The 21,174-nt window shown below is 39.5% G+C and overlaps 1 protein-coding gene across 1 annotated transcript in view; it reads left to right on the top strand.

The window, feature by feature from the left end:
* SLC2A13 (solute carrier family 2 member 13) overlaps positions 1-21,174 on the top strand; it is a 164,300-nt gene that overhangs the window by 129,915 nt on the left and 13,211 nt on the right. Inside the window, exon 7 of the mRNA XM_075081344.1 lies at positions 7,673-7,798. Within this exon, the coding sequence (XP_074937445.1) occupies positions 7,673-7,798 (126 nt within the window). The remainder of the gene's footprint in view (positions 1-7,672; positions 7,799-21,174) is intronic.

Below are 21,174 nucleotides of genomic sequence, written 5' to 3'. Positions count from 1 at the left end.
CCTGCCCAGCTGAATCTTGAACGTGTCCAATGTGGCCAAGTTAACCACTTCCCTGGGGAGATTATTCCAACAGTTATTTTGTAAAATCTTCCAAAGTGATGGTGTTATATTTTCTATGGTCTGTGAGTTTTAGTCACACAAGGATGATTTTAATCAAGTTTGACCAAGGCTTGTATCTGATCTGCCCAGAAGCTGGGAATATAGTATGTTTGTGTAGGGTCTCTTTGGAAGAGTAGTTTTAAAAGCAAAGTATTCTACAGAGACTGTTGTTATGCTCAAAATGAAGGTACATGTCAGTCAGTTGTTTCTGTTATTTATTGTCTGTGTTGCTCAGTTCCAGGCATAAATCAGGAAGGTGTTGTGCTGGGGGCTGTGTAAACTCAGAAAAAAAAAAGATCATCGAAGGCAAGAGGGAATTGATACCTATGTGTGAGTACATCAGGACACTTTTCATGTGGTGTCAGCATTTCAGCAGTCTGCTCTTAAGGTGCTTATAGTAGCAGTGGTGTAGCCATGATCGTCTTAGAACGTAAGCAAAGCAAGCCTTGTAGAAAGTAGCTTCCTTTATAGGACTATGATATGTAGGAGGAATGGATGAGCCATCGGGGTCATCTTCAGGTCTAAAGCAGAGGTAGTAAACACCAAGAAGCTGAAAACAGTTGTTCTGAGTTTATATAAATTGAGTTGCTTAGTTGAGGCATGTGAGTCTCTGAAAGAGAGGCCTTAAGGAAAGTCTGAAGAGATATAATGTATTTATATGTGGCTGGCATATCAAGGATAAGGATTCAGTACTGGTCTGGAACTTACCTAGGAAGGAGTCAGTGAAGAACAGTCTTAATGGACTAGATGGAGTGAGAGCCTGATTTGAAGATGAGGAAGGGTTGATCATACTTGAATGTAGCTGTGATTTATATCTGTTGGAGTAGATGCATGGTAAGTTACAGTACTGTGATTATGAGTGGTAGCTTTTTCTTATGGACATCATTGAGTGGATACATGTGTTACATAACAGACTGCCAGCAGACCACGGCAAAGAAACTCCTGTTGTTTGGTCTCCTATTATCACGGGAAAGTGCTCTTGAAGTCTGAGTGGGTTTTCCTCATTCTTTGTTAAATATTGTATTTTCTGTGTGCCAGATACAACAGCTTGAAGTGGTATCTTGCAGTTACCATGCATTTTAACTACTTAAAGCATCCTCTATATTCTTGGCCAGTGATATTTAATCAGAATTTAATGGTTAGCTTTTTGAAGCAACACAGGAATCATCGGAAGTATAATGAAGTGCTTGATTTCATGCCTGATGTGCAAACAGCACAAGACCTCAGACACAAGCATCAGGCAGTTTTAAACAAGGTACTAGTACCTAACAAAAATGAGTCTGTAAAAAAATGAAGCCAGCCATTTACCAAAAAACCCCTAAGCTCTTTAATTTTGTAGCTGGCTGAAAGCTAAATGCACCGATGTCCTCATGTGTCAACAGAGCTAATAAATCTACGGCAGTATTTGTCCAAAAGTCCTTATATTTTTGAGTTAAATATCTGGGCTGTTTTTCTTGTTTGGATTCATCAGTTGCTTGTGTCCCTTGTTGAGTCCAGTTGGGTAGGCATGCTCTGACCAGTGATACTCAGCTCAGCTGTCTTGGCCATCTTCTTTCACTTGGGGCTAGAGGAAGAGGCATTCTCTGGCTGTAGATAGGAGAATTCAAGCACAGAAGCAGGGAAAGCTTGATTCCAGTCTGTTGTTTTTCTATATGGATCTGGAAAGCAACTACACCACATGCTAAGGGAGGTAGAGGAATGTATGCATAACCAATCCTGAGAGCAAACAGGGCATGCCAGGTAGGATGAAAGATGTACCTGGCCTAGGATCATGTCTCCAGTATGGCAAACAGCAAGCTGGAAAGAATAGAAAGCAGCACAATCCAAGTGACGTTCCTTTCCAGCCTGTGGTGATTTGCAGCTTACATCCTCTTTGGGGGGTATGTGCTAATCCTCAGCAGAAACTGCAAGACCCTCCAGTCCCTACATCAAGCCTTTCCTGCCTGAGATTTTTTTTTTAAATTGTTCCTACAGTTCTGTGAGGGAAACCTTGTTCAGGAATATGAATACTTGCATCATGCAGAGCTGAAGCAGCGGGTTCAACAAGCTCACAATGATGGAATTTATTCTCTGAAGACAGGGCATTAGCAACATGTCTTGCATGTTGCGAGCATATCATATTTTCACACATAACTACTTCACTTACAAGGGCTGATGGTGCAGCGTGTGCTCAGTGAGACTGATGAATCCAAAACAGGTAGAAAGAGTCCATCTCCAAGAAATGTCTGTATTTGTGGACATTTTGATCCCCTGAGAGGCTGTTCATGCTACCCATGTAGTAGAATATTGTGAAATCAGGTGTTACGTTCTGGAAAAGAACTAGACAGTCCATAATACATTATCAAGCTGAGTTTGTATTTCTGTAGCTGCATAATAGTAACATATTAATATAGTTTTATAATTGGATAACAGAATATGGAAGGCAAAGTTGAAAGTTCCTTAAAATGTAGCAAAAGTGAAAATTCATTAAATGTTTTTAAATGAACAATTCAGAAATTGAGATTCAGCTTGAAAAGGACAAAATAATCTGACAAAAAAACAGCGCTTGCAGAGCAAGGGCACTAGGCAAAGGTCTTTTACTGCTAAATCACTCAACAAAAAGTGGCAAGGTACAATTTGCAGCTCAAATTAAGAGACTCCTGAGAATTGTGGGAAAGTCATTACTTACAAGGTCGTTTTACAAATTTAAAGCACAAAATATGACAAACCAAATATAAATATGGAGTATTCTATGCAGTTGGGAAAAAGCAGGGGAAGAAGCAATTGTGAATTTTTCACTGGCATCTGGAGGGTCACTTTATTCAGTCTTTTTAGAGACTGCACTAGATGGTAGTAAACTACACTTTTAAGAAGAAAAAACCCAGTGATTTTGGTATCAAGAAAAATGTGCACAGGTAGCCAATTAATAATAATTCTATATAGTTTAAATTCTCTGTGAAAGAGGAAGGAATTGTGACTTTTGCGATCAACCTGTAACCTCATCGGGCAGGTTGCTCCAGACCAGAGCATCCTGAAAGCTGGTGGTACTCAGGCTGGCAAGAAATTGCTAGCAAGGGACCCTGAAGTTAGTGCCGTCAGGCTTTCTAGACGTCAGATATTCCCACTTGGTCAGAATAGGGGGACATAAGAGCATGGAAGTCTTGACTGAGCTGGCAGAATTAGAGTTGGGAATTGCAGGTTTGAGGATATCTAGTCTCCTAACAGTCCATCAGCTTGTCAGTAAACGCAGTCTGACAATGAGGCAGGAACCCTGAAATCCCATGCCATGGCAGTTCCCAATAAACTGAGGGGCCAGGCTGCCGAGACTTTTGTTTTGTAAACTTCATGGCACTGAGCTGCAAAGAAGCTGTGCGTCTTTGGACTTCTGGAGCCTCACATTCCTAGTAGTTGTTATTCTGCTACATAGGCTGAAGCATCTGAAGTCTAGACGCTTGCCTTCTTGCTGGGTTGCCTAGGAGCCCAGCTGGTAAGCAGGGAGGGAACTAGGCACGTTGTAAAACCTTTCTGCTGTAATGTTGCCTGGTTTCATCAAAATCAAATAATCTCTCTCAGGTATTTCAGTCTTGATGAGCTGTCAGTCTCTGAGAACCAGCCTGCCTAGGAATGTTCAACTGGCTCTTCACAGAGGAACCTGTTTCCAAGACACTGGCTCACAACCTTAGCACAGATATAAATATTTCATGATAAAGTACAGGAAACCTATCTCCCATTTATAATTGGATGCAAATTTCCTTTTTAACAGAGACATCCTGGAGTATTCAGGTACAGAGCTTTCAAGGCTATAACTGATCTGTGATATAGATTTGAAGAAGTATCAGTATTTTTATAGATTTGTACTCTGACGTATATTTGCGTATATCTGGGTAGGGCTGGTAAGAAGGTCTGTTTGAGGACAGGAAGGAGATCTGTAATAGATAGTTACATGTCAATAAGTATTAAACTGTGCATTTCTTTTCCAGATGATTTTGTGTCTTAATTTATTTTCATCACGATAAGCATGTGAATACATGCTCAACTTCAAATTGTTTAAATATTTTCGTTTAGCCAACAGTAATGGGGCTTGAGTGAAGAAAAACTTAAACCTGAAACTACTATATAGTTTATTTCCATTTTTGAGAGAGAAATTTAGAGTAAACAGCCTCAGCACATGATTTTTTGGGTGGTTTTTAAATTGCTGCTTTTTAAAAAAATCTTCCGTGCTTATTTCATGCTTAGTCTTTATTAACTGGTACATATTTCTTTACTGTGTTATGAAAGAGTTGTAATGTATATATGTTGTAATTTTGGAGGAAGAAAACATTTATCTTAATCTTGGAAAAGGCGATGACTATCTAACTCATCAAAGTCAACATAAAAATTTTATATCCATGAGAAAATGGGGCACAGAAGAATGTTAGATGGTCTGAACAGCAACCACCTACTCTAAGTCTGCTGGGAGTTAGATTTTAGAGGGCTTTAAGTCTTGTATATTGAATTTCTGGGTTTCCTCAGACATAAATTGGTCTTGTCTCTAAAACCTGAAGTCAAAGCCTGATTGCAAGAACTCCCTATATAGCTAAAGACAGCAAATCCTAACTGAAAGGTAAAGGGTTTATAAGTACTTGTCATTTAACTTTTCAATCTGAAAGACAAGCTTCAGAAAAAACTGTGGAAAATAATTTTAAATTATTTAAACTGTTATGAGTAACTATAACCTCTGACATTTGGCATGACACAAAATCCAGCAGCCTTTATTACATTGAATGGCAACTAGAAGACACAGTTGTGCATACCCGATAAAGCCCGAGGAACAGCTGAACTAACAGCCATGTAGATGGATACTGGAATCAGTCAAATTTCTTAAGATTTTTCTGGACTGCTGGATTGGCAGGGAGGAATAAATAAGACACCTTCTGCTTCCCTACTGACTGGGTACTGATACCCAATGCCATCTGAGGTTATGTGGAGTTGTCTGTAGAGTGAGCCCCGTAGGACAGAACAGACAATGCTCAGTTCAGTTCTGTCATTCATCTCATGCACTGATTTTTTGAGGGCACTGAGGGAAATGATGGAGCGTCCAGTCCTCGTCCTGTCCTCTGCTGGCTACACTATAAAGATGATACTCATCGCCATGTCTAATTGTCATTCCTCTGCGTTCCTGTGTCCTACTGATGTTCTGGCTGATGTTGGGTATTTGACTATATTTTTGCTTAAAGTAAAACCTAAAAAGAATAAATACACAGAAATCTTGAATCCTGAAATTTTCTGAAGAGAAAGACCACTGTAATGTGTTAAATTTAGCACATGGTGTTCACATTGAATATAATTTGCATATAGTTGACTTGAAAATCCACTGCTGCACTTGATAGCATGTAGTATTTGGAAATGTCTGCTTTCTGTGCCAGGCTGCAGTGCTGGATGTGCTAGTACCCTGGGTCTTTTTAGAAATTCATGTTGTTGAAAGGTACTTTGATGTACAGCATAATTTGAGTGGAAGATGGTCTACAATTTGAAAATCATATATCAGCATCCTGTTTGATATCATAGGATTCTTTTCACTAGAATATGCTATAATTTTTAGTTAATTTTTAATATGATTACTATATACTGAAACACACTTGTGATTTATGAAAATGTTTTTATTCATCTACAGTCTGCGGTTCCTGTCAGCTGAATTGGTTGCTGCCCATTGCTGTTCTAATATTGATTAACAAAACATAACTGAGTCTTGCTGATGTAATATTGGAATCATCCTTTCCTTTCATAACTGATAATTGTAGAGATATAATTTTCTCATTTATCTTTGCAAGAGAAGCAATGTTTACTACAGTTAGATGATTGACTTCTACCTGAACGTTTAGTTTCATCTCCATTGTAAAAATGTTTTCTGTGGTTTATACCTCTGTCTAAAGAGCTGGTTTAATGCAGCTTTCCTAATGTAAAAAAAAACAAAACCTGTTCAAACCTAAATTTGACCTATCAGTTAAGCAAGAGGAAGGTCTGCTTAAAAGTAGGTTTATTTTCTAATAAGTAGACAACATGGAAATTCCGCACTAATTTGATAATTTAGAAAGCACACGATAACAAAGAGCACAAATTTCTGAAATTGGGAGAAGTAGAAAAATGGAAATTAATTCATTGTTTCTAACACTTTCCCAGCCCTCTCTTTGCCAGCTACCTATATGAATTGACCTTATTATAACTCTTTTGGAAACATCATAGTAAGAAAAGTTTAAATAACTAGATTTTAAACATGTACTTTCAGACATTTTAAATCCATATAACCTGCTTTATTGATTTAGTTTCTTGGGACTTTGTTATACAGTTACTTTTACTTTTTTCTTGTAACAGTATAGTAGTTTAAGCAGATTATTTCTTCATTCACTAAGTCATTGTTATGATAAAGATACATACTGAGAAAGGATTATTTCCTTGGTTTTGTTGTTACAGGGTTATATGTCGGAGCTATTTTGGTCACCTTAATTCTATATTTACAGATGTTACATTTCAAAGTTTAATTTTAATTTCTAATTTCCAGGCTTACTCCATGTTTTATGGTTTTTCATTCTCCTATTTTTAACTCCTAAAGTTATCCTTTAGAATATATCAGAGGCTTCACTGATGAGGATATATCTCTGCATCTGAGATGGCTTCTGGGGAAGATAAACGGCTGGGTAGTTTAACCACAGCAGCAATAATCTTGAGCGTTTGCAAGATCTGGGGGAGCTCGTGCCAGAAGCTTGCAAGTAACTTGCTCTGCATGAAGGGTTTTGGAATGCCTTCATAGCTCACGTGCCCAAATCCACTCTGTTCTCATAGGCAGGTTCCAGACTCACACCTAAGTGAGGTGTCTGTAGGGAGCTTGGTGTCTAGGCTCCCTGTAGTCAGCGGGGATGTGCTCAGTGCGACCAGAATAGTCCAGAGAACAGTTTCACTGTCTAGTCACTCGGATAGCTTGCAAGATTGCATTGAGGAAATTTTGCCTAAATGTAAGCATCTCTTGCTCTTTGAGTCTACCAAGGAAATCAGAGATTCCTGTATGGAGCTGGGAAGTGTGATGCATGGGAATGATCTGCAAGAGCGCTGCACACTCTGCAGCGGCAGGTGAAGGGCAGGCGGGTTATTTCTGGGCACTAGATGCCTTTATGTGAATAGGCTCCATTGACATATTGAGTCCATCCATCGAATACAGTGGGAACTCACATGCCATGTCCCCACATGGAGACACATGGTGTCGTGATCTCGGACTGACGCCCACACCTGTATGTGCCCAAATCCTAGTTTGGTTATTAGGTATGATGAATGATCTTTTCTTTTCAATCCCAATCTGTCTTTTTTTAATTAAAATTCATTCCATGAGTGAATTCTCCTACAGTCTGATCGGATGTCACTAGGAGATATGCAACTGTACCAGAACGTGGTACAGAAGAAGATAAAAGCAATCTGTATTAGTTTTGGGGCAGTTTCTGTTATCTTGTCTCCAACACTGACAAGTTGACTATGTGCATCCCAAGACTGACTAGGAGATGCTACTGGTTTTGACATGTACAAATGAATAAAGTGTTGCTTAAGTATTTATTTCTTTCTCTTTCAGTTATTGTAATGGATGTATGTTAGATCCAGACTGTGGTCTCTGCTACAAATTGAATAAATCAAGTGTTGTTGAGTCCTCATGCATTCCTGTTGATAAAGATTCTACAATTAAAGCAGCGTGGGGCAGGTAAGTCAGTTTTCAATATTTTCTGGTCTTCTGCTCTGCTGATGGTGTATTTTATGCTATTGAGAACAATTTTGCTTTTACATAAAATGTCACTCTTGGGATGTTCTTGAAGAAAAAAATAACTTTGCATTGTCAAAAATGGGCAATTACTTTCTAACAACTGTTATAAATAAAGCCTTGACCCTGATGGGTGCAGCCAGTCTGGTGTAGTCTGCCGCTTAGAAAGTATGGCAAAAGTACACAAGCAATTAGGGAAATTACTTTTCCCTGATGTCTTTATTCATCTGAGGGGCATAATTCCTAGGTACACACTTAAAGTCCTCTGAATTAATTTTCTTTTTAAATTCTTTAATTAAACCACACTTTTAATGTTGGCCTACTAAAGAAACGCCAGTTGCTCAGCTGAATGGTCTAAAATTATGAAAATATTAAAGGTTCGAATTGTCAAAAGTACGGTTTGTGGCAACAGATTTGTGTGTTCCTCTGCTTAAAAGCAGCATCATGCCATATGTTGCACTTAAGGTATAAAAATGTGTCCGTTCATAGAAAAGTCCCGATGCAACTACACAATACATCACACCTCTTTTTCTTAAGCAGCACAAAGATTCCCTGTGAAATTCACAGCAACCTTCAGGTTTTCTGAAGTATTGACTGTTCTTCAGAAATGACTTTATGAGTTGGAACACCGTCCTGTAAAAGCTTTATCAATACTTTAATAATGATTAGGGCTCGGATTACAGCTTAGAACGGTTCAGTGCCACAAGGCAATTATATAATTACTGCTGATAAAATGTGTAATTACTGCTGATAAAACATCCTCACCATAATTCATCTGTGCCACCCACATGCCATAAACATACTTGGGAAATATGCAGAGGTTCGTGTGGTGGTTTGGGCTGCTTTTTTGGTTTTGGTGGGTTTTTTTTGTTTGTTTTTGGTTTTTTGTTAACTTTCATGAATATTTCTCAGAAGTTAAAACCAAGTGCCTTAGTGGCAGTGAGTCATAGACAAAGGTTAGAAGGTATGAAAATATTTACTAATTGTAAAATCATTACTATAAAATGACTCTAAAATTGCCCTCCTTTTGACTTCAGTACTACTAGAATGTTATGCCTAGTAGAATAGGGCAGCTTATATCCTTTGTAGAACTAATTTAAAAGCACTGTGATCATTCTGGGGCTATTGCTTTTTATTAATAAATAACTGTGAAAACTACAAAATCTCATCCCTCTTGCTTTTTCTGTGACTGTTTTCAATGGCACATTATACAGCATATTTTGCATGTTACCTAATATCCTGGTATGCTTTCTAGCACTTGGACTCTCATATTTGTAAATTAACAGATCTGTCTTTGTATTCCAAGTCAGCGTGCATCTCACCTATGGTGTAGTTCTAAGTAGTACGTCTGCAGTTAGCAAAATCATGCTAACATGCAGGAAGATATAAATGGAAACAAACTAGTTACGAATAGTTGATAGATAAAATCAAATTTCATTTATTAGGCAGTGTTATTGTACAACATGTAGTAAATGTGGGCATCACTAATCCTTCCATATTTACTCTCACGTAACCTTCCTTGTTGTACAGCCTATTGGAGCAAATTAGGTAGGAAAGGAGAAATATTTCCTTTGCATATTGCAAAATACAGTATTTTCGTATTGTACAATAATTCCATAGTATAAGGACCCTTTTCAAAATCTTTCAAGCGAAAACTGAACCATTGTAATGTTATACTGATAGTTATTAGAGTGAAAGTTCTGCCTTAAGAAAGAAAACCAATTAAATTCTACATTTCTTTTTCCAAAGATTGTACATACATCCCTATTGCTAGTGTTTATTTCATTAATTTCATTATTATTTCATTTATTTCATTAATTTCTAATCTTGTCTCCACCTGGTCTGTATAATCAGGCAGTTTTCTAAAAACTGGTCCTTAAAGCTGTGAAATGTCAGGTGGCACCTTCTGTGCCTTCCAAGCCCTGTGGAACAGGCAAGCAACCTCCTCCTCCTCCTCAGTTACTTAAATTTCTGCATACTGGTCCAGAGGCAATCCCCATAGGTAATGGCTTCCAAGGGTTCACATTACGTACCGCCCCCAACTCTGCTTCCTCAAATCCTGAGCATGCTTTATAGCAGTCGGTCCCACCGAGCAAGAAGATAGCTGCAGTGAAACAGGGTGGTGACATCCCCAGTTGTGTCTCAGAGCAGCAGGAGTTGTCTGTATCTTTCTGGCAGCATAGGGAGAACAAGTGCATAAGACAAACTATCAGCACTGGTGAAGAAATTACGTCTGTGCTGATGCTTGAAATTGCATCCCTTCATTGCACAAAGCTGCTTTGTCACAAGCTAGACGTTCAGTGGCAGTTATTTTAAAAATACATGGCATTTTTACGATCAGAAACTGTTTTAATAATTTGAAAGATGATTTTGTGATCTATGTACAGCTGATAACCATGATTTCTCATGCAGCCTCTTTATAGCTCCTGGTATCCTGATGGCTTCATGCCATCCAGTATTGGCTGAATGGGTTTAAATGGCTTAAAACCTCCAGAGTTACACTGGCCTCATATGGAAAATTTAGTTTGCTATTAATTTTGCTCAGGAGAGAAGGAAGACCTGAGCTATTTGTCTGGGATACATTGGACCTCAGTTGCCTGGGTGTTAGCAAAAGCAACAGCTCTGACTACTTTGCTCGATGCAGGAGGTTCAGAGAAGCGGCTTCTGCTGGGCTCAGATTGCCGGTGCCGTGCAGAGCATTTCACTGCTCCTGCAATCACATTTTGTTTATGATTTTCCTGCTGGAAAGCTGGGAGCTGCAGCCACGGAGAGGTGCCTACAGTCTCATCACATGACGTGTGCGCAGCCACATAGCTCTGCAGCTGTCTTTACCCCAACCATCCTGACGTTCTCTCAGGGGCTTATCTATTCCTGATGTGTAACCTACCAGCAAGGTGAGAGGTGCTTAGAGGCACAAACAGAGGAGGCCTTGTCATATTTTTTAAAGCTTCTCTGCAACCACGCAAGCTGACATAGAAGACCCTCCTGTTTATATATTTATAGTTTTGCACTGTTCTTCGCAGTTGATCCCAGGGTACCTCCATAACACTGATGTAACAGGCAATGTTTTGACTGTTATCATAAAGCACTGTAATGTATTTTTATTTGCAGGAAGTTTCCCTAGTGCCAGCCTGGTGTACTAGAGGCCACCTCTATGTTTATTGTTAATCGTATTTATTAAGTTACAGTATGCTCTAAACTGAGAAGGTCTGGGAAGGGAGGGAAGAGAGCAGAGGCTTCAGCCTCCTGTGGCTGCCAGCAAGGCTGTTTATGTTGCTGTGGTTGTCATAGAAACCTAGGGAGACAATTAGAGTGTCCGGATGTTTTTCAAGAAGAATATATAGCATTTTGGTTCTTTTGAATATAGGGAACTCTCTGGCCAGCAGTGGCCCTGGGGGAGGGAGACCATGTAAGAATAAATCTGACCAAGTCCAAGTCAAGCCTTGAAGCAGCATGGGTAGTGCGTGACAGGTACACTTGTAAAATCATAATTGTGAGACAAAGAATATAGATTTACTTTTTTATTTATTTAACCAGTTACATAAGCCTGACTCTGGTATTGGAATAACACAGAGAGAAGTGTCTTGCCCAGGGCACCAGCACAGTCAGGTGCTTTGCTGCCCTTGGTATTACCGAGCCATTTAACAAAACAACTGCGGACATGCAAATGTTGCTGCCTCTGGCTCTGCCCAGGAGCATATAAAGTATGGTTTCAAGACAGTGAGCAAGAATATTCTTAAATTATTCACGTTGTAGAAAAAGAAGAAGAGCTGTCTTCTCTCTCAGTGTGGTCTGAGGGTTCTGTGTTGGGACTCTGCTCTCCAGGATTTACAGAAGTTTTGCATTTAGCAGTAGCACAGAAAGGCTTGCAGTTCTGTTCTCTTCGACATCAAATTATAAAATCTCCACGAAGTTGATGAAAAGCATTATCTCACTTTTACAGATGGGGGTGCAATGGGAAAGTTCCAACGTGAAGCTCAGGTGACACAACAGAGGTCATGGGCAGTGTCCGTGTCTCAGCCAGGACTGAATGGGGAGGCTATTGCTTTCAGATCTCTGCTTTTAGAGCACAAACTGAACTCTAGTTTTTCCCCGCAAGTGCAATTACTCCCACAGAACTCTAAGAAACCTTGAAACTTCTGTCTGTGTAATTGCAATAACAATAAAGGCCATCCAAGAATGCTTGAGAAATAACTTTAAATTGCATTAATATTCTTAAAGTTGAAAGAATAACCGCACAAGGAAAGAAGCTACTAATAATGCCTTGACATGACATTAACCTTGACATGAGTATGTTGTCAAGACCACAGCAGGCCCACCACTGTGAGCTAAAAGGCTCTCATGAGTGACTCTAAGCAATCTCCCTCTGGAGAGAAAGATGTTGGCTTTATACTGTAAACAGTTATGAAGAAATAATAACATCATCTCAGATCAGAGGCAAGCCTAGAAGCCATCCTGTCCGCAAAATTAGCTGGCAGGTCTCCACGCTCCCTGGAGGAGGACGATTGGGAACAGAAATCTATAAAGGGAGAAAAGCTGAATGATTTGCTTTCTTCAGCCATTTTTATTAACTTCATTAGAAGCACATCTGCCTGCTGCAGGAGTTTAATGCTTCATGGAGAATTCTGCATTTGTCAACATAAAGAAGCATTCCCCTCTCTAAGGGCATTCATTGCAAAGGCGAGTGCAAAAAAAGCTCGGCATTTGGGAAGCTCTTCATTTTCCTCTGTGCAGTGGTCTCTGGAGCTCCTTCCTTCGATGTCAAATTAATGGCTTGTTTACAGATGCTCGATAATGCTGTTACATATCACTGCGTGCCTGAAAACTGGGTTTAAATTACGCAGGCAACGTGAAGAAGCAGGTCAGGCAGGCAGTCAAACCCTGGTTCCCAGCTTCAGGAGAGTTTCCACGGCAGGAATGTGCCTAACGACCTCAGCATTTGAGCCTGGATGCTAACTAGATTCCAGTGATTTTAAAAAAAAAAAAAAAGTAAGAGTTCATTAGCTGGGTTCTCAGACAACAGCCTGGTTTACGTCCAACGGGGGACATGCCGGTGTCTGTCACAGCCTCGGGAGTATTCTGGGGAGCTTTACATTCATACAGTGCTGCCTGTTGTCTAATGCATAGCAGATGAGACTGTTAAAAAGATGAGAATACTTTTTCTTTGTAGCAACATTAGAATTTTCTAGAAATGTCAAGTTCCTTTTGCTTCTTGTAAATACAGACAGACATAAATAAGTTCATTACACTTGTTTTGCTAGTCACTGTCTTATAAAGATGCTTTTTCAATGTGACAAGCACTTTTGTAAAAGTTGCTGTGACTGCTTTTCTAATGCTAAAAAAATGTATGTATGTATTCACACATTTAAAGACTGAGAATCTATTTTCAGTATGTCATGGGGAACGGGTATACAGACCTTTCCTGTTACCACAGAAAGGCTAGCACCACAGCAGCCTTCCAGGAATGAAGTACTCTTCTGTCCCCGGGTAAACATTGCTTGTTTTGTCATGCAGGAGCTATCGGTAGAAGATTTTATTGCTGAAGTGTTGATTTGGAATCTTTCTACAAGGGCCTGCATTGAAAAGTGCTGCTAAATTCAGCAGCAGTTAGAGGAGAAACCACTATTTCTTTTACTAGGTCTTCAGATTGATAGATGAATATTATACATAGGATTATAGTTCTTACATTTGCAAAGTAGGAAGGTAGTAGAGGGAGTAAATGATTCAGGAAGGTAGCAGTATCTACAGAATATTTACATCTGCATGTATATTGGCAGCACTCGGAAGAGCTGATATTATAACCAATAGTCTTAGGAAAAATTATTTCTGCTAAAAATTTACTAGATTGAAATATTCATTACTTCAGTAGAAACCAGAACATAGAATCCCCCTTTCCCCCTCCAGGGTCATTTAGGAAATAAAACTAAAATACACGCAGATTCAAATATAATTCAGGTCTGATTATCTTCACCATTGCCAGTAAGTGTGGAAACCTGGAGTAGCCGGGTGACAGTACGCAATGCTGTTTGTCCTGCTTGATTAGGAGTACGTACTTCAGCATAATGATATCTAATACATGTTAGTGAGGTGTGTGAAAGCAGAAATGAAAAAAAGACCTGGGAGCTGATCACAGTCTTCGTCAGCCTAAAACCTAAGGCACAAGGTCTTTTCTGGGAGGAGGATATTAGGTGGCGTAATCATGGTCTAATGGCTGCACAGATTGGTGTGATTCTGGAGAGCTGGAGAGGTGGAAGAGGAGCTTAATAAATCTTGTATGCATATTTTAATGCCATCTCTACTAACTGGTAAGAGCAAATAGGAAGAACAGAAGGGTAAAGAGATGCAAAATATTGTGTCCTTATAGGTGAAGCCTGTGCTCTTGGTGATGCAGGAGTAGGTAGCAAAATAATTTCTATTTTAATGTTCTGATTCTTTCAGCCACTCTTCCTGCTCAAATCTTTGAGGCATCAGGTTTTTAAGTTCTTTTAAAAGGACATTATTTCATGGTGGGCCTGATAACCATGATAAGATCTCTTTAAGCATTTAAGAATACTGTAAAATCTATATATGTACTTAAATAATTCAAACTGAGGATGGAATTTTGTTGTAACTTTAACAGAAGATACAGTCTCTTCATATTCATTTTCAAGGGGGAGAAAAGCCATTTTGTATTATTTTCTTTTTGACTGAATCTAATGCTTGACCAATTAAGGTCCTTTGTATATTGTGTTTGCAATTTAGGTCTAAAATAATGAGCAGACCAACATTATAATCTAAACTGAAACTATTTACATTCCTTTAGGGTAATTGCTTAGGAATTACTGTTAATAGCTCTAACTCATTATATCTGCTCCAATGGTGAAGTCTGGATGCCTGAAAGGAAGGACAAAATATACTCCTAGTCAGTCCTGTTATGAAGCGAATGTATTTTGACTCTGGAAACATTTAGTTTATATGCTGAAGACAAAATTTACTTATTGGAGACACCCAGCACAAAATAGGATTTTAAAGCAGGCCTGGTTGGTTTGAAACGTCGTTTGTGGTGTTCTCTACCAGGTCGTTTGTATTGCACTTTGCTGCCAAACACTGCTTTGAGATCTTACTCTAAGTAACTATTTAAAAGGTGTTCTGGTACAGAACAATGAAGAGGCAGACACTGACAGCTATTTGGGTTAGTTGTTGTAACAACTGCTTCAGATGCTATAGCACTGCGGTAACTGGAATAGAAAAGCAAAAGTGTCCCTTGAGCTAAAATGGGAAAGGAAAGGGGAAAGGGAAAAGGAAAAGGAGGGGTGGTTTGTGTCAGGAAATATTGTGTTACAGTTATTTAAATAGAAACTGAGTTTGTGCTCTTCATCATTTAAAAGTGATCCAGGGAAGAAGATCCTGAAATTTGAATTTACATCCTATTGAAGGAAGAGCCTTTCTGCTCATTTCAGTCATTCTGTGGTCAGTTGCGATGGGACTAGAGTAAATCTTGTTTCCCGTTTTAAAAGCAGGTTTGCTGTTAGTTGAGAAAGGCAATAGATAGGAAAGCAAAGGGAAAAAATGCCAACATATATGAGAGAATTGGCAGTCTCTTGTCAGCGTGCTTAGATTATGTGGATAATTCCTGCAGCTTTCTTCTCCCTCTCTTACGACATGTACACTGGAGAAGAGTGTCTCTTATTGCCCACAGGAGCCTGCTGCTAATTAGCTTCATCAGCTGCTCATCTTTTTAGGGAAAGATTGAAAGACATCCATGCCTCACCAGGGGGGTTCTTCCAGGGCAGTGTCGCAGCAGGGGCAGAGTATGGCCCCGGCATCCTCCTCGGCCAAGGGAATTGGAGCGAGGGGCAGAGGAGGAAGCTTCACCAGAGGGCATGAGCGTGCAGGGAGCTACTGCTGGAAGAGAGCTGGGGATTTCCCCTTCTGCCTTGGGGCCAAAGCAAGAGGAACTGACTCATATTTGGGAGCATGTGGATATTTTTTCTGAGAGGGAAATATTTCTGATAGTTGTTTTTCACATTTGTTCAGTTGACTCTGAAGTGCAGATTTTAATAAAACTCCTCAGTGAAAATTGTCTCAGCAGATTCCTTTAGGTTTTTACACTCTGAAATGAATTTACTAAGTTGAAATTTTCTCCATTTTGCAAGTGGAAAGTATTTTTAAAAGATGCACGTGGTTGGGGTTTTTCTTGATCAAGAACATTCAGCAGGGTCAAACTCAGACCTCCGTACAGCAGCTTGCACCCATAGCAGCGTCCCTAATCCAATCTTAAACACCTTTATTCCATAATAAGTAACTCTTCAATAATCACATCATCTGATATAGTAAAATTGCGATCTCTTCCCTTCTCAAAAGGATGAAGTTTTTGGAGTTTTTTTCTTTTTCAGGGAAAATAAATTAACACATTTCTGCATTAGGACTGTTGAATAATTCAATATGTTTGATGAGTTTAATTCATATAAATTATTGTACGTGCTGCCTGCGTGTGTGGTTCATTTCCTCAAGAATGGAGGCAGTAACATCAATCCTTCACTGGCACAAGATGCGTTGGAATTATTGATTCATTTGATTTAAAGTCATGACCTTATTTTAACTCAGATTATCGGTCAGTATAGGCTAGGAAATGGGCAGTCTGTCAGATGGCAGGCCGTACTTCTGAACAGCAGCACTTCAGGCATTTCTTTGTGCTTGTAGGATGTATAGGCTTCCTTTTTGTCTGTAGCTTTCCACAGCTGTCACATTAGCTTTGCAGGGATGGTAATGAGAGATGAGTTTGAGGCTCTGCATGATTATTTAGTTCTTCAGACCTGTGATTCAGATTATGTATGTTCCCATTTAGCATATTTTCTTGGCAAAAGAACTATTGTTAAAAAGCACTTATTTATGTAAAGTTCTTTTTAGTTGTCAGAGGCCATGGAAAATAGATGATTACTTTGATTTCTGCTGAGTTCTTCTACTGCTAGATCCCAAACTTTGAGTTTCAAGTGAAAATGAAGGCTTTGGTACACGATGTTTATAAATGTCATAAACAAGAGATAGCGTAACTGGTTATCATTTCTGTATTTTACAAAAATCCTTAAATTTGGTGTAAGTTTTGCACCCACATGCACAAATTGAAGCAGAGCAACACTCTATGTTAAGTGCTCACTCTCACAAATCAGGCGTGAAATAATTATCTTGTTATAAGTGGTCTTAGAGTATTATTTAAATCTCCTTGGGGCTCCATTTTCAGTTACAACGTTGATGATTTCCAGTGAATTTTAGGGCTGACAGTAGAAGAACCATTCTCTGGATAGCTCGGTTGGTTGATTTAATTCAGAGCCTCCCCATTACAGTGTGTGTGGGCAGGGATGTGGTGCTTCATTCCCCTTCTGAAGCACCAGGTTCTCTGAGCTTTTTAGGGCAGAGCTATTGCCACCTACTGGAATCAGGTAGAAGGTCCTTTTAAAAAATACACTTCCGTCCTCTGTTTAAAATGATGAACACAAGATCTCAAATTTTTAGTCTGGATAGATTTCAGCTGTAATGGCAGAAAGACAGTTGCTGGCAATAGTTAAAATGTAGTATTTGTGTCTAAACTGCTGTTACAGAAATGGAATGTAACAGTTCAGTACTTCAGATGGAAGGTTAAGTTGGGCAGAGGTTATTGTAGAACTATTAAAACATAAACTTTTTATGTATGTCAGTAACTAGAAATTAAATAGAGCATGGAAGCGCTAAAAAAGGTATGCTAATACAGGTAATACTGATCTATATTTTAAACCTCTTGTCCTTACAGTTTTTTGTCTCAGGCTCAACAAAAAAAGCAAATTCAGAAAATTATTTTTAACCCCCCTGACTTTCCCTTTGACTCAGTGGAAATTTCAGAAGGATAAATATTTTGTTCTCTCTTTAATTCTCATTGAAATAAGAGGTTGATTGTGATTTTAAGGTTTTAACAGCTCTATGGAAAATCATTTCTGTGCAGTGCCAGTTTGGCAGGCTCTGTGAGGCACAGGAACTACTGTGTGGTATGAGCAGTAAATGAACTAGCTTTAAAATCTCATCAGCGTGCCTGCAGCAGCAGAGCCTGACCTGGGCTGCCCGCCGGGCACTCTGCTTGCAGGGCAGGCGGCCTTTCGGGGGCTTCAGGACTGGAACTTGGCAAGTTAGTTATTTGGATGATGAATTGAATTGGTAATGCTCACCATTCAGTGCCACATCTGGTAACTTGTTATAACTGTGTCCGTATCTCCCATCTGTGTTCTGAGTTTGGGGTTTGGGTAGGATTTGCCTGTTTTTCTAAATTGAATGGTGAAATCTTGACATTCTCTACTAATTTGATATTCGAGGTTTCAACCTAAGAGTATGTGTTTTACAATACCTTTGCATGTCTAAAACTTTGGGGTGATTAAAAGCAATAAATTTCTTTCTGTTTCTTTATTGTTTTCTGGAGTGTTGGGAAGCATTCGGAAAAATGAGATTATAACACTGAAATAGAACCTATTTCTGCTAGGTTACCTTCATCCTGAGTTACAACCACCGTCTTGATTTCTTTGTCTTTGGTCTTTTTTGACCACAGGCTTATAATTACTTTTGGTAATTGTAACTCAAGTGATGCTTTTGAGACGCTGAAGACATTCCTTCAATAATACTGCTGACACGTGGACAGCACAAGCATCAGTAAAGCTTACTTGTAAGTGCAAGTAAGAATAAGAACTCTGGATAGAGTTTGTTTTACTTGACTTCAGATATCTAAAATTTTGACCTTGAGCTGTCTTTTTGTTCCTTGACTGATGGAGGTACTGTTCCTTATTGTTCCTTATCTGCAGCTGGCCTTTGCCTGTGTTCTATAGAATAGATGTCATTATGTCATGCCAGCAATTCTTGCACACGGTTCTGTTACTAATACTTTCATTAATATTAAAATATTGATACTTGTTTCATTAAGCCCTATGCTCAGCCCTTTCCACCAGTATTTACTGAGGTGATCTGTCTTCATATACTGTAGGAAAGAGGTGTCTCTTGGGAGAACTGATACTTCTGAAGTGGATAGGCAGCTGGTTGATATTTCTGTTGTAACAGAACAACTTTACAAACGCTAATTATTAAGTAAATTAAATGTAAAATCAGGTGAAAAAACAAATGAGATTAACATTAAGTAGATAGTAAACTTGCATGAAATTCTAAAATGCTGCATTTGACATCATAATCTTCAGACCAATTTGTTTCAGTAATTTAATTATTCAGTATTCATGCTGCAAGGAGATACAATCAGAAAGACTAAATGCTTTTAGATCTGGAAAATGAAACTAGCAAGTCTCCAGTTTGATTACCCCAGTTCTGTCAGTAATTTGGTTGGAGTCTGGCACTCTGTCCATAAGCTCTCAAAAATGTCAGAGCAGGGATGACCCAGAACTTTCACACAAAAATGCTGGGAGCAGCAGAACTGCCCCAGGGAAAGACTGGGAGCACAGAGCTACAGAGAGGGGTTTTCACACAACCAAAATATTTAATACGCTAATCTATCATGGGTGCTAAATGCCAGTCTGTCTTTAACAAAAAATACTTATGAGTCCTACATTTCTGAGCATTTTTGTCCTGAAAGAGCTCCAACAGAATGAACCCTGCCTGCCAGCAGGCACCTGAGAGTAATAGAGAGTGGACAAATCTGTCTGGTTTTCAGTGGAAAGCATTGTGTGGCCCTGGTTAGCTCCGTGAGTCCCCCAGGGCAACTGGTAGCTACCTTCCAGTTAATGTTCATCACTGAGATCCCCCAGAGATTCATCTATCAGAAAAAAATTACCAAATCATTAATGAGCACTCCCTCCTTCCAGAAAATTAAGGGAAATTGGCAATGACTGGATGAAGGCACGGGTGCATATGTGTACTCACTGCTGAAGCTGGTTGTTCCAAAAGCAAACCATTTCTGTGTAACCACTGAAAAGCCACTAAACAAGTTGTAAAGCACCTTTTGGGGTCACAGGGAGTCCACGAGTCTTTCTCAATCCTGACAGCTGCCAGGAGGGAAATAATAGCTCATTCTGTTTCCAGAATGCATCTGTGCAATGCTGGTTGTCATGCGGAGATAGCTTTGTGCTCGTGTTGTTTAAAATTTGTGAATTGGCATCAATTTCACGAGCAATTAAATATTCCCAGACAGATGCTATTTCTTGCGAGGGCTCACCATGTGGCTGTGCCCATGGTGCGGCACAAGATGTTTCTTTTCAGTTCATGCTTCATTGCTGTGAACAGGGTGGAAAGGGCAGAGACGATTTGTGGCAGTCACCAAGGCGGTGGTAGCAACAGTTCTCTTGTCCCACTGACTGCTGTGTGTGCAAGTCACTTCCTTGAGCCACAGGCCCATCACACGTCACACCCAGACCTGCACATGGATATGTGATGCATTAGGCATTACAGCGGTGCATCTGCTGTATCTCTACCATATCATGGCCTTTTTTTCCGCTCCATCTGGTAGAACACAGCCATTTTCTTATATTTCTTGATACTACTGTAGTACTAAAATGCCTACTGATCATGACAAAGGCTTCAAAATGCTGGGCAGTATCACCTCCATTGTATGTACCCAAACTTCTAAACAGTTTTTGCTGATCTGCACCTCGGTGAAATTCTTTGAGAGTCGATGATACTTGAAAGGAAGAATTAGTGAAAAATACAGCATTTAATGGATAGAAATTTTTCAGTATGAGAATTAGGACTGAACTAAACATTTCTCTGTCTCTTACTGGATCTTACTCTTTGTGAGAATTGGCTTAGATTTTTTTAAATGCAGCACTGGAATCTGGGAGGCTTCATGGCCTGCTGATGGCACCCTACTGGAGCCCACCTCTGTGTTTATGAAGTGGTTGGAGTTCTTAGGGTTAGGGTTACTAGAGCTATTCAAGGACGTGAACAAATAAAGTTTTGTGGTGAGAGGCGAAATTTCTGTGGGCCAGCAGGCACAACCTCTTGTAGAGGCACAAACTTTTATCTCCAGGATATGCCTGTCAGTAAAAGGGACAAACCCAAGGTTTATACACATACTAAGTTTTGGTAAGGATTGCCAGATGGTTTAGTGCTTGTGATACATTGTGATGGTTTATTTGCGGGGGGGGGGGAAGAAGTGGGGAGAAGGGAGAAGGGGTGTGGGTGAGATCAGGGTTTGTATTCTACAAATGAAAAAGCAGGAAAAATTACTGAAGGTCTTGGTCTTTAAAATAAACAGGTGTAAAAGACTATAAATCACTGGAGTACATCCTTCAGAGGGGGAAAAAGGGCAAATATCTTACATTGCCTGCTGTTGCCTTCTAAGCCTTACTGCAAGCGTTGCGCTCTCTCCCTGCTGCTTTTTC

Source organism: Phalacrocorax aristotelis, chromosome 1 (genome assembly GCF_949628215.1).
Source record: "Phalacrocorax aristotelis chromosome 1, bGulAri2.1, whole genome shotgun sequence".
Lineage (NCBI taxonomy): Eukaryota > Metazoa > Chordata > Aves > Suliformes > Phalacrocoracidae > Phalacrocorax > Phalacrocorax aristotelis.
This window is presented reverse-complemented; position numbering and strand designations above follow the sequence as displayed.